The sequence below is a fragment of the Notothenia rossii genome (genome assembly GCF_949606895.1).
Source record: "Notothenia rossii genome assembly, chromosome: 8".
NCBI classification, from domain to species: Eukaryota; Metazoa; Chordata; class Actinopteri; order Perciformes; family Nototheniidae; genus Notothenia; species Notothenia rossii.
In genome coordinates this window covers 79,629,884-79,647,383 of record NC_136906.1, presented here as the reverse complement: position 1 = coordinate 79,647,383, position 17,500 = coordinate 79,629,884, and the positions used below count along the sequence as shown (strand labels likewise).

The window sequence follows — 17,500 nt, the reverse complement described above, 5'->3', positions numbered from 1 at the left end:
GGTTGTGTGGGTATGTGTGTATACATGCGTGTGGTTGTGTGTGTGTGTGTGTGTGTGTGTGTGTGTGTTCGTGCGTGTGGTTGTGTGGGTATGTGTGTATACATGCGTGTGGTTGTGTGTGTGTGTGTGTGTGTGTGTGTGTGTGTGTGTGTGTGTGTGTGTGTGTGTGTGTATACATGCGTGTGGCTGTGTGTGTGTGTGTGTGTGTGTGTGTGTGTGTGTGTGTGTGTGTGGGTATGTGTGTATACATGCATGTGGCTGTGTGTGTGTGTGTGTGTGTGTGTGGGTATGTGTGTATACATGCGTGTGGCTGTGTGTGTGTGTGTGTGTGTGTGTGTGTGTATGCGTGTGCGTGTGTGCGTGCGTGTGGTTGTGTGGGTATGTGTGTATACATGCGTGTGGTTGTGTGTGTGTGTGTGTGTGTGTGTGTGTGTGTGTGGGTATGTGTGTATACATGCGTGTGGTTGTGTGTGTGTGTGTGTGTGTGTGTGTGTGTGTGTGTGTGTGTGTGTGTGTGTGTGTGTGTGTGTGTGTGTGTGTGTGTGTGTGTGTGTGTGTCTCTGTCTGTGTATATATGTGTGCGTGCGTGCGTGTATATATATATATATGTGTGTGTGTGTGTGTGTGTGTGTGTGTGTTACCTTGATGACCTGGATGGCCTGTGTCACCAGCACAGGAGCTGCTGCTGACAGGTCCCTCATGATGGTCTCTGGAGAAACAAGCCCAACATTAGTTCAACTAAAAGTGGATCTTTACACAGTGTGAGTTGTTCCTTTATAAAACATAGACATTAACATTTAAATATTGAGTTATGCTGGAAGTGCATGATGAGTAAATGAGCCTCAATGCCTGATGATGAATTCATTGGGATATTAAGAAATGTATACAGACATGTAGGATATTCTCCTTTATTCATGTCACAATATGGAACATGTATTGTGAGGGACATATTACATATGAAGTCGATGATGCCTACACACATACATCGAAAATAAATTGCAATTAATATACATTTTCATCATATTAAGGCTACGGCTATAATATAATAAAGACAAAATATACATTGGTTCTGCAGTCTACGAGAACAAAGGATGCGTGTGGGCGTTTCGGTTTAAGACGTGGGGGGGTGAGACACTTTCAAATGTTCAGCTTTAGGAGAAGTAACACTTCTGAGAATCAGACAGGAAGACAGGACACCAGAGGAGTGTGTGGCCTTAACCAGACAGAAATGCTTCCAATACACACTTGGTGGTGGGTTAGATTATTATGAGTGTCAACAAAACAAAGACATCACCGTTAGAACGTTTTCCTGTTGATTCAGATTCAACTTTATGCTCATTGCACACAGCGAAATGCAGTTTGCATCCAACCACAAAGTGCATGAGAGCTCAAAGACTTCACATGACAGAACCATGCTGTGGTCATGTAAATAATGTATGAATGAATACATATCTTTGTATAAGCTGCTGCAGATTTAGAAGCATTGGATACAAGGTGCAGGGTTCAGGCAAACCCTCAAATATTGAAGTGTAAAAGCATCTCTTTCAGACGGTTAGACAACAGTCAAATTCAAATGTGTGTGTACGTAAAAGTGATTTTAGATAACAACCTTGTTCGGGATCTTTGACGAACTCTTGAGGTTTGACTGCGTGGCCATACAGCCTCTGAAACACAAACAACACACAGCATGTTAGAAAAGTGGAAGCTCTGGACACACACACACACACACACACACACACACACACACACACACACACACACACACACACACACACACACACACACACACACACACACACACACACACACACACACACACACACACACACACACACACACACACACACACACACACACACACACACACACACACACACACACACACACACACACACACACACACACACACACACACACACACACACACACACACACACACTACTCAAGTAGAAGTACAGATACTCGTGTTTAAAAATACTCTGGTGAAAGTAGAAGTACTGACTAAACTTCTTTACTCAAGTCAAAGTAAAGAGGCTTTGAAATGTACTTCAGTAAAAAGTACCCATAACTAGCAGCTGTTTTAAAGAGTACCTGACCTCCCTTTATATTAATAGAACAATAATGTCATTGTTAGCTAATGAATGTTTCCATGGTGACCAACGGCAACATGACAACGTTTTCATTGGTCCCTCTTCTTTAGAGAAGACCAGGAAATGATGGATACACGGATCGTGTTCAAATCAATAGGCACGCAATGACTCTAAATAATAATGATCACGCCACCAAACACACATTCAGACTAAAGGAACCAGCCTGTTTGGAAAATGAGAGAAGTAGAAAGTACAGGTATTTGTGTTCAACATGTACGAAGTAGAAAGTACAGGTATTTGAGTTCAACATGTAAGAAGTAGAAAGTACAGGTATTTGTGTTCAACATGTAAGAAGTAGAAAGTACAGGTATTTGTGTTCAACATGTAAGAAGTAGAAAGTACAGGTATTTGTGTTCAACATGTAAGAAGTAGAAAGTACAGGTATTTGAGTTCAACATGTAAGAAGTAGAAAGTACAGGTATTTGTGTTCAACATGTAAGAAGTAGAAAGTACAGGTATTTGAGTTCAACATGTGAGAAGTAGAAAGTACAGGTATTTGAGTTCAACATGTAAGAAGTAGAAAGTACAGGTATTTGAGTTCAACATGTAAGAAGTAGAAAGTACAGGTATTTGAGTTCAACATGTAAGAAGTAGAAAGTACAGGTATTTGAGTTCAACATGTAAGAAGTAGAAAGTACAGGTATTTGTGTTCAACATGTAAGAAGTAGAAAGTACAGGTATTTGTGTTCAACATGTGAGAAGTAGAAAGTACAGGTATTTGAGTTCAACATGTAAGAAGTAGAAAGTACAGGTATTTGAGTTCAACATGTAAGAAGTAGAAAGTCAAAGTAAAAAGTCGTCAGAAAAAGAAGTAGTGGAGTAAAGTACTGATACCAGAAAAATGAACTTAAGTACAGCAACAAAGTATTTGTACTTCACTACGCCCCTCCTCTGCGTGAGACCCACCATGAGTTTGCGTTCAGCTTTGAGCGTGTGGACCACGTGAGGCAGGATCTGTTTGGGGTAGACACGGCGCTTCCTGGTGGTTTCTACGATGGTGTCGTCCAGCAGGCTCTCCAGATCCAAAGGCTCCTCCTCTGCAGAGAGTGAGACACAGAAAAGAACTGTTGTTTAATAAACACTACTTTAATTGAAGCAACATGAACACTGTGCACTGCTGAAGGCTGAAGGCTGGAGAGCGATGTCATCGTAGAGAATCACCTTCGACATCAGGAGCCTCCTCCCATGGCAGTCCGTTCACCAGCACGTTCTCCTGGACCGCCGCCTCGAAGGTCTGCACGGATCAAACAAAGAGTCCACATTACAGCTGTGATGCTTTATCAAATGTATCCTAGATATGGCTGCTTCAAACATTTGACACGGATTTGTATTGTTCAGAGCAGACAAGTGACGCGCCTCATTTAATGGAGGACTTTTTTGCTAAGATTAATCTTCCAATAATATCAGAGGGATCATTGCCATTAAAAACCTCCAGAGTGGAAAGTCACCAGGACCAGATGGACTAACCTGTGAATTGTATAAAGAATTTAGCAGCCTGCTTCTAGAACCATTACTCTAAATGCTTAATCGTTCAGTTACTACGACAGAATTACCGCAGACTTTGAGAGAAGCAAACATATCTCTTATATTAAAAAAGAGAAATGCCCAGAATCTTGTGCCTCCTACAGGCCAATAGCACTCTTGAATGTAGACCGGAAATTGCTTTCTACGATTCTAGCAACTCGTTTGGAGGACCTTTTGCCTATACTAATTAGAGAGGACCAAACTGGTTTTATAAAAAGCCGTAATTCTACAAACAATGTAAAACGTCTTTTGAACGTTATACAGGCCTTTGATCTATAGATGGATTGGTGCTTTCCATGGATGCAGAGAAGGCATTTGAACGTGTAGAGTGGTCCTTTCTATTCTACACATTGGACACATTTGGTCTTGGCAATAACTTTTTGAAATGGGTGAGAATACTGTACACCAACCCACAAGCGGCTGTTGTAACTAACGGGTTAAGATCAGAGTACTTTCCAACACATAGAGGCACCAGGCAGGGCTGTCCACTGTCTCCTCTGCTCTTTGCGCTAGCCATTGAGCCACTGGCTGAGATCATTAGAGCCACGCTTTCCATACATGGCTTGCAGCTCGGAGAGATATGTAGTAAAATAAGTTTATATGCGGACGACGTCATAGTGTTTTTATCCCAGCCTGAGATATCAGTCCCAGCTCTCATTGAGATGGTAGATTAGTTTAGTCATTGTTCTGGGTATAAGATCAACTTAAATAAATCCGAAGCTATGCCTCTGGGTAGTTTTAGGACTATACCAAATACAATGCCATCCTTTCCTTTTAAATGGTCTCCATCCGGTTTTGTATATTTAGGTATATTTATTACCCCGTCATTTAATCAACTGTACAAAGCCAATTTTACTCCATTATTTGGTAAGGTAAAACAAGGTTTAGATCGCTGGACCTCACTCCCTATCTCCTGGCTTGGGCCAATAGCTCTGATTAAAATGAATGTATTACCCAGGTTGCTTTATCCCATTCAGATGAGTCTTTTTGATTTTATTTTCAAACAGGGTGCTTAATGATCTGAACAGCTTAGACCTGCCAAATATTAAAGTGTATCAGCTCTGTGCTCACTTGACAGCAATATCTCAATGGATAAAGAATTATGTCTCTTCTACATGGTTTTAGATGTAAACAGACTAACCGCCAGCAGCTCTTGCAGTAAACTTTTCTTCGTTTCCTCGGCAACGCCCGTCTGTCCGTCAAGAGCCGTTTGTAAAATCTTCTTATATTCGTTAATCCGCTGGGTTACTTGTCTTTTCGACGTTACTTTCACCCTGAACTCCTCAGTTGTGTCTTCTCTCTCTACCGGCTCCATCTTTACCGCCAACTTTGTTTACATTTTCAAAAGATCGTGTAACTTCCGGGTTGCGACTGCGTACGTCGTCCCCGGAAACACAACACACATCTATAATCGCACAATAGTTCCGCCTGGCTGTTAGCTAACGACAACATGGACAATTATTGCTGTTTTTTAGTGTGTGATTTGAACTCGTCGTAACTCTTATTATTTTAGAATTTTTCAATGGAGTATGGTTTTATTGACTGCCATTGTCATATTTCAGCCCGTGAGTTTGAAAAGGTAAGCATTAAGTTGACTAAACAACCAGAACACCTAGCTTGTTTTTATAAGTATTTGGTCCTCATTGCATCCTCTGTAGACTACATGAAAGTATAATAGCGTGTATTTCCATTACAAATATTGATGTTTAATCATAAAAGCTGTATGTGTGCAACCAGAGGTGGGAAGTAACTAAGTACATGTACTCAAGTACTGTAGTTAAGCACAATTTTGAGGTACTTATACTTTACTTGAGTATTTCCATTTTATACTACTCTGTACTTCTACTCCACTACAATTCAGAGGTAAATTGTGTACTTTTACTCCACTACATGTATTTAATACCTTTAGTTACTTTACAGATGTGGATGAATGATGTGAAATCTAATCAAGTGTTAAATCAGACTTTAGTTCCACCTGGAGTAAATCCACCAGCTACCCTGCAGTATACAAAGTCATTCAAACTAGCTGCTCCTTTACCAGCTTTGAGAACACTTTCATGATCAATCATTATAAAACATATCATATATATTATTCTGAAATGGACCAATCAAACAATGACTACTTTTACTGTCGCTACTTTCACTAGATTTTGATGATAATACTTTTCTACTTTCACTTGAGGAACATTTTGAATGCAGGACTTTGACTGTAACAGAGTATTCCTACACTCTGGTACTTCTACTTTTACTCAAGTACAAGATCTGAGTACTGAGTACTTCTACTCAAGTACAAGATCTGAGTACTTCTACTTTTACTCAAGTACAAGATCTGAGTACTTCTACTTTTACTGAAGTACAAGATCTGAGTACTTCTACTTTTACTGAAGTACAAGATCTGAGTACTTCTACTTTTACTCAAGTACAATATCTGAGTACTTCTACTTGTACTCCCACCTCTATATATCAAAATGTTCACTCAGCAGTTGTTTGTAACAGTTTTTGTTAACTTGTTAGTTTTCTCATTTACTGATTTTTTCTCTTACCACTGTGCCATCTTGTTTCCGTCTTTGCAGGATCTGGAGGATGTGATCCAGAGGACTAAAGAGGTCGGTGAGAGACTCAAGAGAATAGAAACATATCACAATCAAACTGACTTGTATGATTCAATGTGTGTGTGTGCAGGCCGGGGTAAAGACTCTGGTTGCAGTGACGGAAGAAGTCGGAGAGTTTGATCGAGTTCTGCAGCTTCAGGACCGGTCAGTGTGTCTTCAGAGTTATGTTATCAGTCCTAGGACTTACACAGCGTCCGTCTCATAACATATTGTGTAGTGGCTGGTTCAGTAGGAGAAACGCATTAGTTTTAAACAAAAAAACACAACTTTGGCATGATTTATTTAGTTTTATATGAACATTTTATTGTACAAAGAATAACTTAATAACACAAATGAATTAAAATCAGGGGGCAGAAATGCAATTAATAGATTTAATCAGATTAAATGGTTTAAAAACAACAAGGAGCTTATAAAAAGTCCAGTCCTGTGCAATGGTAAATATAAAAGGCATTTTCAACTGGCGCCAAAAAACGAGACAAATAAAAATGATTAAAATGTAAATGTGTGTAAAGTAAAAACATTATTTTGCAATAGCTGCAACCACATACCTGCATGCATCCATTTTCTATTTTACTAGCTAACATGCTTTGTCCATTAACTCAGCGTTAACCGCAGTAACTGAAATGTTCAGATCGAGATGTGCAAATGTATATATTTCGCCCAAAATAAATACTAAAGAAAAGTCCAGAAACAGCAGAACTAAAGGTTCTCGCTCTCTGTATTCATAGCTGGAAATAATGAGTGTGTTTACGTTGCACCGTGCAGCTGCTCTCAGCGGTGTAGCTTCATATTTATTATTCAGGGTGTTACCTCTTAATTCTTCCCACAGTTATCCAGATCTAGTGGCTCCGTGTTTCGGGCTCCACCCCCTGCAGGAGGGCGGGCAGCGCAGCGTGAATCCTCAGGTAGGAAAACAGACTGCTCCTCGTCCCTTTTTTAAAATCATTTCACTTTATTTATTCTGAGAGTAACTGTATCCCGCCGGCACAGTGGAGTCCTGAGGGAAACAAGAGAGGAGGAGGGGGGGACTGTGAAGCCTCTGGAGGAGATGAAGGGGTGTTTATTTGTATTATTAAAAGTACAAGAATGTACGCAACACTTCCTTTAGACTAGCTCCATTTTACAACATAACGCACAGGCTCTTATGAAGTTTAAATGGTGAGTTGTTCCGTTTACATACTAAGTATCCTCTTCAGAGTTTCATCCTCTCTCTTGAATAATAATCACTGAAATGTAATCGCTTCCAACGTCTTGATACGGTGTTGAAGTCGGTCAGCTGAGCCAGGATTCACTCTAAAGGGCAGGTCTCCCACAGTCAGGGGAAATCCTTAAAACGCATTCCTTGCACCCTGATGTCGTTTTGCTTCCAGCTGCAAAAAGCTGCCTTTTCATTTGAACAAGGTGATGCTGTGATTTCCATCATCGAGAATGAGAATAAAATGTAAAGACTTTCCAAAAATGCTGCAGATTAGAGTTCCACAAACTAATCTAAATAAAGCAAATAAAGCATAAGGTCATATGCACAATAGCTACAGCTAAGTTTTGGCAATGAAAGTCTCAAGTCCCGGGCTTCTCCAACGATGCAACATGCAATATACTAAAGATCAATAAAGATATTGACAAGATAAATTAGTGAAAGACAATGGTGACAGAAATGTGCCTCTGAAGGTAGATTGTTACATTTATGATAAAGACTCACATTGGTTTGTTTTTTACAGGATCTTGATGCTGCCCTGCCACTGGTTTACAAACACAGAGAACGCCTCGTGGCTATTGGAGAGGTAGAAGACACACACACACACACACACACACACACACACACACACACACACACACACACACACACACATACACACACACACACACACACACACACACACACACACACACACACACACACACACACACACACACACACACACACACACACACACACACACACACACACACACACACACACACACACACACACACACATTCTACCTCTAATTCTGTAATTCCACGGCAGGATTAAAGCAACATACTTGATTTAATTTAATGAATTCCCTCGCCCCGTACTGTCTCCATAACTTAACCCTTTACCACTCTCAGGGTCCACACATCTAATTTGATCAATACAAACTTAGATAAAGAAGGTTTTAATTACATGTCACACACACACACACACACACACACACACACACACACACACACACACACACACACACACACACACACACACACACACACACACACACCATGTATACATCACTTCAGGGGACATTACATTGACTTGCATGCATTGGAGACTTATCCTAACCTTAACCAACACATGCCTAACCCTAACCCTAACCCTAAAGGGAAGCCAGTCCCCACACGTGACTGTGTAAACAGATTTAGGTCCCCACAAGGATAGTAATTTCACACACACCCTTCACTTTGCGGTCTTGAGGAATGTGTGTGTTGTTCAGAGCAGACCTCCGGCTCCACACGGCTGAATCAACAGTCTGACTGCTGTTTCCACAACTCTCTCATGGGTCGCTGCACTCAACACGTGATTTGATCTGAGAGTCTGTAATCACTCTTTACCTCCGGCGCTCTCACCTGCACGTGTTCAGGGAATGATCATTTGATGATACATGGCATTCGTCACAACATTAAGTGTTTGAGACTTGACAGATTTGATGGTCCTCAGAGGAGAATTCTTGATTTCTGGCCGCCTAAAAAAATTAATTGACTTCGTTGTTCTCATCAGCGAGACTAATCTGATCTGACTTCTACATCAATGTGTGTTACATCTTTACCATGTCTATGCATTGAAAAGTCTTTGTGGAAAGTTTGTCACATTTTGTTTAAGCAGTTTAAAAAGACCAAACATGCTCTTGAACTTTTTTCATCCACATTTCAGGATAATGAATTTACTCTTCTGCGCCTGACAGCAATCATATCGCTTTAAAACAAACTATTGTCCCTGCAGGGCCTCTGGTGGTTTCATAATGTCTGCTGGAACATTATCAGTCATTGTGTTTTATTTGTTTGTTTCCAGATTGGTTTAGACTTCACTCCGTGGTGTGCTCCCTCTCATCAGGACAGAGAGGATCAGATGAGCGTCTTCATCAAACAGCTGAGCGTCGCCAAGGAGCTGCAGCTGCCTGTGTGAGCCGGATGGAACCACCATCATACAGATACATGAACATAGAACACAAAAGTGATCAATAACTGTAACGGCCCGTCTACACTACAGGCATGGAAAAATACTTTCAACGCTTCGCCCATTCACTTGAATGGGGTGACGTAGAAGATTTTTAATCTTCGCCGAACTGCATTGTGGGGAGCGGAGCATGGCTTTGCAAGCATCACGAGCATCTATCGGCATCAAAAGTTGAACAATGTTCTTTTTCAAAAGTTTTTTCAAAAGTTGAGCAATGTTCAACTTTTGAAGCTGAGCTGGAAGCGTCAGCCAATCAAATCCCGTTTATGCAAATCCCGCCAGTGCAAGCTCAGCCAATCAAACCGCGTGCAAGCTGGGAGAGCCAGACCGCAGTTCATTTCCTCATATTCCAAACGAGATATTACGGTAGCAAATCACCCGGTTCTTTACGACCGGAACTATTTACCGGGATACAAACCGGAGGAACCAGGCATGGAGGGAGGTGGCAGAGACAGTGGGTGAAACTGATCGTTTTTTCGCCTGTTTGGAGAGTTTATATCCAGTTTACTTCGTTTTAACATTGCTATTGCTTTGTATGTCGGGGGCGGGACATTCATGTGATTGGTTGTTGGTCGCGTTGCTCGCAAAAAATCGCCAAGCTTCAGACACGCCCAGCTTCAAGATTTTTTGATGCCTGTAGTGTAGACAGGCCGTAAGGGTAAGAGACAGCATTAAAGTGATGGTCAAATCAGTCTGCTTGTTTCCTGTTTCCTTCCCAGGAACGTCCACTCACGATCTGCTGCTAAAGTCACCATAGCGACGATGAGAGAACAAGGTGAGTGTTCGCTTTGTTTCTAATATTTGAAGTTAACATTTAATGACACTACTTTCTGATTTCCCGTCAGGTATCAGTCGAGCGCTGCTTCATAACTTTGCAGGGAAGCCCTCTGTGGCTCTGGAGGGAGTGAAGGCTGGTTTCTTCTTCTCCTTCCCCCCCGCGGTCTGCAGGAACCACCAGGTGGGGGGGTCCACACTTTGTATTCGTAGGAAGATTTAAAAAAGAAACAACAACTTGCTACGTATAGATTTTGTATTTAAGGAATCACGAGGAGAGAGAAACAGAAACATATAGGAATTTAAATTGATATCTGGTGTCATCAGCACCGGTACATTATTCAAATAAAAAATGAAAATATGTATCTTTGATATAAATATTTTTCTTCTATTTTTAATTCTAACCATCTTTTATCGGACATTTCACTTTAAATTATATTTATATACATTTTTGTATTCTTTTTGTATTTTGTATTTTTTAATGTTTCTTTACCTGTCCGGCAGCAGCTCAGTCAGTAGGGGCTTGGACTGTGAGCTGTAGGGTCGCCGGTTCAAGTCCCCGACCAGACCTAAATATGGAGTGTGGACTGCTACTTGGAGAGGTCCCAGTTCACCTCCTGCCCTGCCGTGGTGCCCTTGAGCAAGGCACCGGACACCCCCCCACTCCCATTGCTCCCCGGGCGCTGTGCAATAGCTCCTAGCACTAGACTCCTGGTACTAGGATTGGTTAAAGCAGAGAACACATGTCACTGTGTGCTCTGCATGTGAGAACATTACAGAGGGGTTCATCCCTTCCATTCTATTCTATTCTTTTTATATTTCTAACATTGCTTTCCTTTTTTTATCTTTTATTTTCATTAATTGTAAAATAGAGCAGCTTTCCCCAGGGTAAAAACACTATTTTGATTCGGATTTAGATACTCTGATGATTACTTATATACATTATAACATTATACAACATTTATGATTATTTAGAGATTACACTCTATGTTAAAGCGTTAACAGGTAAATACTCTTATATCCCATTAAAAGTGCAACAGAAATACCTTTTTTAAGCATTTTTTGAAAAATCTTTGACGCGTTAAGACAAAAAGTACGGTCAAAACAAGAGACACCGCGTTCCTATTCCTGGATGTTATATTTCATTGTTTTTAGTTACATACTCAATACTGTGGAGAATCCCCACAGGAGCAATTTGGGGTGAAGTGTCTCAGGGACACAACGACATGCTGACTACAGTGGGGTTTGAACCTGTGACCCCCTGATCCCAACACCAACGCACTATCCACTGCGCCACAGCCTCCCTTATCATCACTGATTATCTTCACACTTCTCATTAGATGATAATCTCCATTTAGTCATCTTGGTACCTGTACTCTGCGTAAAGAAACCTAATGTAATCTAATGAATTAAGAACAATAAGTCTCCACTGTGAAGCACTTTGAGCTTCACAGTGTTGAAAGGTGTTATATAAAGAAACTAGCCTTGCCTCTGAAGACGAGCAACATGAGAGTGAATCTGCTGTCCTAACTTCTGTCAGTCCGTTATAATAATAAAAAAATCTCCACACAGAGAGACAAACTGATCAAGCAGATCCCTCTGGAGAACATCTGTCTGGAAACGGACTCTCCCGCTCTCGGGCTCGACAAGCTCGTGAGTTTCAGAAGATCTCCTCAGACTGTCTCTCAGCTGCAGACGTTTCTATTTCCAAACCTCCTTCTGTCTCTTCCTGTCTCCCAGGAGAGGAACGAGCCCTGTAACATCGCTCTGTGCTGCCAACACATCGCTGACATCAAAGGTCTGTCAACACAAACTGTTCAGATCGTCACCGCACAAAACGCACTCAGGCTTTTCCCAAAGGTTCAAACCCACATGCAGCATATAAGTCTCTGACGTGTGAGCTTTGGACTCAGGGGGGCGCCAGAGGCAACAAAAGGATCTGTCCTTTGTTTGGAAATGAACCTTAGCATTAGCATTTTCTAAAGGCACAGCTGTGTTACAAAGATACAAGGATCATTCATTGTGATTATATAACACAAGGTTGTGCAACGAAATGAAAAAATATCTTTCTTATCTTAGCTCAATACTACATTAAGCATGCTAACCAACATTTTTTGCGTATAATTAAAAATGTTTCTAACAAAACCTAATTACTGTATGTATTCTGCTACATAAACGACTATCTGTATAGCACAACACTTACTTAATACTGACTTTAGCGTGATAACATTTCACAGTGTTGGTCATCAAAGCTTGTTAGTATACTATATTAGCATTAAGCTCAATAAACAGCTACTCTGACTGGGATTTAGTGATTTATATTTTGAGTTATTTCCAATTGTTGCACAAGTGGAACCTGCAATTGATTTGAAATAAAAAGTGAAAATATATAGTTTGTAATCATTCATCCTGACTGAACGGCTGTCAAAGCATTTGACAATAGTGATGGAGATATTGAACCTTTGCTAACTCACACATACCTCATTCACGCCAACGGTGTTTCAGGGCCGGTTCGGAGCTGGAGCTTGAAAAGCACCGGGTTTTCCTGTTCACACCGCAGCGGAGCAGCCTCTTAGCTCCGGAATCCGGTTCATTTCAAGCACCAAAAAATTGTCCGGCTACAGCAAAAGCACCGCATACGTCACGCTTACGTCGAGGCGGGGGCGGGGGCAGGGGCGGGATCAACTCCTGAACAACAACAAAAAGCCAGCGTTGTATCCAGTTTGTACACAACGATGGAGAAACTTAACAAGCAGCAGTGGTCCACTGAAGAGACCAGCTACCTACTGGGGATCTGGTCTTCAGAAGAGGTACAGAGGAAGCTGGAGCACAATCGGCCATTGTTGTTGTTGTGAGGGGGTTTCCGCGCAGTTTGGCTTTATGAAGCAGGCACGCTAACGGTTACGTCATGACGCAAACGATGATGCAATGACGCAGCACCAGTCGGACTCTGGGCAGTGTGAAAAGAGCCGGAGCTAAACCGAAGAACCGGTTCTGAACCTGAAAAGCTGTAGCACGGAGCTTGAACCGGAGTTGCGTTGGTGTGAATGAGGTATGACAGGTGTTCAAAAATGTGTTCAAGTTTCAAATGCAACACGAGCTTTAGACTCACACACAGATCCTCAAGACAAAGCACAACACGTGCATTACCTAAAAGCAAAGGCATCGCTTCCTTTGGGTATTGTTTCATGTGTTTTATTTCTTAAAGACTCAAAGCTGCAGTGTGTTCAGATGTTTGTTGTATCAGCTCCCGTAAGGCAGCTTACACCAGCTGTGATTCATCTGGAGAAGACAAACAGGCGTCACAGATTCAAACAGTATGACATAAAACGCCCTGACCAAGATAATACGTTATTACATGTTACATATCATTAGGTGACGCTTTTATCCAAAGCCATTTAGGAGCCAGGATAGCAACCAGGTGTGTTTTTGAGGGGTACCTTTGTCCCATAAATAATCGCATGAGTTTAATGACAACACTAAAAATCTTTATATTAAATATAAATTGTGTGTCCTACATTAATGCTGGCCATTTTCCTGATGGTGTTTCTGTCGTTCTTCTTTTTGCATTATTTTATTGGTGCATTCAGGTTAGGGTTAGGGTTAGGGTCCAGGTGCATCAACCAGCCTTATTGTTAATATCCAATAATAAATCACAAGCACTGTACCTTCCCATGCATTACGTCTGAAGAAGTATCTCAGTAAAAAAAGCGTCCTTAGCGAAGAAGTATTTCTTGATTATGATTATGATTATTAGTAGAAGTCGTTTATTTGCATTAATTATATTTTAATCTTTTTGAAGCGAATATTTTCACTATATTCATTCTGTAGTGCACTATTAAGATCAAAACATATCTTAAGTCTGCTTGAATGATGGATTTCTTGTCTGCATTGGTCCAGAAGATCATCAACCTCCCAAAGATGCCACTACAAAAAACTGCTCTGGAGATGTTGTCATTTCTCCACAAAAGTGAATTACAGGAACTGTACCCAAATCTCTGGATTGCCCTCCGCGTTGCAGTAACTCTCCCTGTTAGAGTTGTGTCTGCTGAGAGAAGCTTTTCCAAACTGAAGCTTATGAAGACTTACCTCTGGTCGTCATTGGCAAGAACGCTTAAGTGGCCTGGCTCTCATAAGCATCAACGCACAGTTGGCACAGCAGCTGTCATACGATGACCTTGTCGATGACTTTGCATCCAGGAAATGCCGACGTATTCACCTGTAAACGCATATTGAACGACATGCATGCACATTTACCATTAACCTCACTGTATAAAAAAGTAACTGTGTTGATAATAATAATAATCAGGAATTATATTTGCAAAGTACTTTGTTTCCAAAAAAACGTTTCACTCCTGTCGGTGGTGGGAGGGGGGCTCATCTCACAATGTCGCTTGTGGCCCCAAGTTTGCCAGGGACGGCCCTGTGGTTCCTTAACTTTATTTTTATATTTATATACATTTAGTTTGGACGCAAACTTAGCGTGGGGAAAGGCATGTGCGGCGTGAGTGCGTGAGATATGGGTTCATTGCGTGACTCTCATGCTCAATGCGTGAGGGTTGGCAGCCCTGGAAAGTCGCTTTGGGTAAAAGCGTCTAGTAACATGTAATGTCATGTACTGTAAAGTATCTCAGTAAATATAATCCTCCTCACAGCTCTCCTCGAAGTGCCTCCTCTCCGGTAGATTAGAGGGTGGTGCTCCCTCTCTTCCGGCCGGGCTGCGGGTCTCTCCTGCGGGCAGAGACTTGAGGAGTCCCGCGGTGCTGCGCAGGTGTTTCCGGTAGTGTCTCCTCTCGCGCCGCTCCCACTCCTGATGGGGGTTCCCCTCCACGCGACACCACGTCTCCCTCCGCACGTTCAGCTCCCTCAGAGCCCGATGCTCTTCTCCAGACATGTTTCTTATTTAGATGTATTTTACCTTTTTAGTCAGTCAATGATCCATGGTGTAGCAGTCAGTGTTTGATGCTGTGTTTACATGGCAACGGGAAACCTGAAGAAGTAGAGAGTCAAAGATATGTTGTGTTTGGGAAGATGAGTTACTATCGCTCAACAAGTTAAAGCTTAAAGATCTTTTAGACTTATCTGTTTCCCATGTTTTGCTCAGACATAAAACGTAATAGCAGATGCAGTAATATTGTAAACTAGTGTTACTTGTAGAAAAGTTAGGAGCCAACAAATGGATTATAAAGTTGCCTCCCTTATATACTTACAAATGAGAAAATACAAAAACTTTCCCCCCCTACCTTTTACTCTTCTTACCCCTGAAGCCAAAACCATCAACAAGTGAGCAGAACAAATAATACTTTTTGGACATTTAAATATCTATTGAACCGTTTGACAAAAATATACAATTAATTATAACGTATTGCATCATAAAACGCAATTAAATACAGAATATTACCTTAAATAACTAGTATCAAATAAGCTACATGCATTTTCAAAATACATATGATTTCCTCTTGGTGCCTGGAAACAGAGACAGAGTGAGAGTTCACTTCTCTCAACCCACGACAACACTGAGGTTATTTGATCCTCCTGAGATAGACCTGCATACAACAGGAGTATTTGATGCAGCCGCAGTCGAAGAAGCTCTCCAAACAAGTATCACAGTTATAACTCCTTACTATCAAATGCCATTTTCGGGAAATGTACATATACAAGCCTTTGTGTGGGAGATAAACTCCCTCTGGATACACAGGGATTTTAGCCTTTGCAGACCATTTACATGCTCTAAAACACAGGAAAGAGAAAACCCCAGAAAGCATAACAGGGCCTCTTTAAAGTGTTTGTGAATATTATCTGGCTGAACAGAAGTATCATGAATACATATACACTTCAACAAGGTCACTTTTTACAAACATCCAAAAGCACTTCAATAGTGTTTTTATTTGTCAGACAGTTTATAGATTTTTTATCTTCACGGTCATCTGTATATTTTTCTTACTCTCTGATGCTGCTTTATTTCTATTTTGATTTGTTTCTATTTTAGAATTGTTTATTTCTACTCTGTTAATGTGTTATTATGTGCAATGCCTTGTTTTGTTTTATGCTGGTGTAACAAAACAATTGTTTTCCCGAATCTGGATTAATAAAGTACATTTTATCTTATCTTATTTTAAGAGAGAAATCCCATTCCTTTTTGTCAAGGGAACCAACTTCCTACAACTAAGTGTTTATTACCTGCAGCTCTTGAGTGAGTTTCCTGTGGGAACAGACTTGTAGCTGCAGTTCAGTCCCACTGGGTCAAAGGATGATCAGGATTAGAGCAGATAAAGGCCTGAGCACATGGAGAGGCTCATGGAGAGAACAGAACCAAGCAGGACGACTGGGAACTCAGAGATTCAATTACCAACTTTGCAGTAAAAGAATGCAACAGTTGTTACAGCCCCTACACACGGCGGCGTGCGTTGAAGCTTCAACGCTTCTGCCCATTCACTTGGGAGTGACGTCACGCTTTGCCGAACTGCATTGTGGGAGCAAAGCTTTGCTTTCCTCGCGTTGCTCACTTCAAAAGTAGAGCAATGTTCTACTTTTGAAGCTTCGACGGAAGCGTCAGCCAATCAAATCATATGCCAGTACAATAGCCAATCATACCGCGTGCTTGTGTGTCCGGGGCGGGAGATTCATGCGATTGGTTGTTGGTCAAGCTTCAGACAAGCCCGCCGGCAAGGTTCAACGCACACCGCGGTGTGGACGGGCCGTTACAGAACAAATAACATCACCTAAGAGTAAAACTTCAAAGAATATATTGTTGCTTCAAAAAGAGTAAGGGTAAGGGAGTTCTTTCTATCATCCGTTGATGTGCAGGCTCAACCTTAAAATACTTCCATTCATGAAGAACCTTTCAGTACGTTTAGCTGATATAATGTATTCTCTCTGACACACTCACCTCCTGCTTCCATTGGACTCCAACACTCGCACTTGTATTGGCTAGCTCTCCAACACATTGTACGTGATAGGCTAATGGGCGGGACATCTCTAAGCGGTTGACCAATCACAACATAGCCGGCCAGCTAACCAATCAGAGCAGACTGGGCTCTGGTTTCAGACAGAGGGTGAAAAGAGGTGCTGCAGCACAGGCAGTATGAGAACAATAAAGAGCTTTTTGAACATTAAAGCATGGAGACACGTAGAGACACTACATACTGATATACACCTGAACATCAGCAGGAGAGGACTCTTTAAAGTAGAGACACTACATACTGATATACACCTGAACATCAGCAGGAGAGGACTCTTTAAAGTAGAGA

At 41.4% G+C, this 17,500-nt stretch overlaps 3 protein-coding genes across 5 annotated transcripts in view; 1 reads left to right on the top strand and 2 right to left on the bottom strand.

Moving 5' to 3' along the window:
* Positions 1-7,069, bottom strand: part of nsl1 (NSL1 component of MIS12 kinetochore complex) — an 8,097-nt gene extending 1,028 nt beyond the window's left edge. Inside the window, exons 1-6 of one of the 2 annotated variants that reach the window (XM_079642847.1) lie at positions 6,835-7,069; positions 6,218-6,292; positions 3,312-3,384; positions 3,057-3,187; positions 1,610-1,664; positions 642-709 (exon numbers count right to left, since the gene is read on the bottom strand). In XM_079642847.1, coding sequence (XP_079498973.1) covers positions 642-709; positions 1,610-1,664; positions 3,057-3,187; positions 3,312-3,384; positions 6,218-6,292; positions 6,835-6,870 — 438 coding nt within the window. In that variant the 5' untranslated portion in view covers positions 6,871-7,069. Of the gene's footprint in view, positions 1-641; positions 710-1,609; positions 1,665-3,056; positions 3,188-3,311; positions 3,385-4,815; positions 5,057-6,217; positions 6,293-6,834 lie in introns of those variants that run through there. The other variant, XM_079642846.1, reaches the window with a different exon arrangement.
* Positions 5,089-12,640, top strand: tatdn3 (TatD DNase domain containing 3). Of its 2 annotated transcripts, none has more exons than XM_079642845.1 (10): positions 5,089-5,253; positions 6,248-6,280; positions 6,357-6,430; positions 7,116-7,191; positions 8,005-8,067; positions 9,312-9,421; positions 10,196-10,251; positions 10,322-10,434; positions 11,823-11,903; positions 11,991-12,640. In XM_079642845.1, exons 1-10 carry the CDS (start codon positions 5,197-5,199, stop codon positions 12,141-12,143), a joined length of 816 nt encoding a protein of 271 aa, XP_079498971.1. In that variant the 5' UTR covers positions 5,089-5,196; the 3' UTR covers positions 12,144-12,640. The 2 variants fall into 2 exon arrangements, with proteins under 2 accessions (XP_079498971.1, XP_079498970.1); XM_079642844.1 differs by having other exon boundaries at positions 10,169-10,251.
* Positions 12,641-12,794: 154 nt separating this feature from the next.
* spata45 (spermatogenesis associated 45) lies at positions 12,795-17,474 on the bottom strand. Its single transcript, XM_079642848.1, has 2 exons — positions 14,904-17,474; positions 12,795-13,532 (listed from the first exon to the last, which is right to left on the bottom strand). Exons 1-2 carry the CDS (start codon positions 15,142-15,144, stop codon positions 13,513-13,515), a joined length of 261 nt encoding a protein of 86 aa, XP_079498974.1. The 5' UTR covers positions 15,145-17,474; the 3' UTR covers positions 12,795-13,512.
* Positions 17,475-17,500: the final 26 nt, after the last annotated feature.

Bases quoted from the DNA above. Each gene is read 5' to 3' on its own strand.
- tatdn3 (XM_079642844.1), top strand. From the start codon at position 5,197: ATGGAGTATGGTTTTATTGACTGCCATTGTCATATTTCAGCCCGTGAG. The intron at 6,431-7,115 runs GTCAGTGTGTCT...TTCTTCCCACAG, and splicing joins GTTCTGCAGCTTCAGGACCG to TTATCCAGATCTAGTGGCTC. The intron at 8,068-9,311 runs GTAGAAGACACA...GTTTGTTTCCAG, and splicing joins GCCTCGTGGCTATTGGAGAG to ATTGGTTTAGACTTCACTCC.
- spata45 (XM_079642848.1), bottom strand. From the start codon at position 15,144: ATGTCTGGAGAAGAGCATCGGGCTCTGAGGGAGCTGAACGTGCGGAGG. The intron at 13,533-14,903 runs GTGAGGAGGATT...TGTCTTCTCCAG, and splicing joins GAGGCACTTCGAGGAGAGCT to ATGAATCACAGCTGGTGTAA.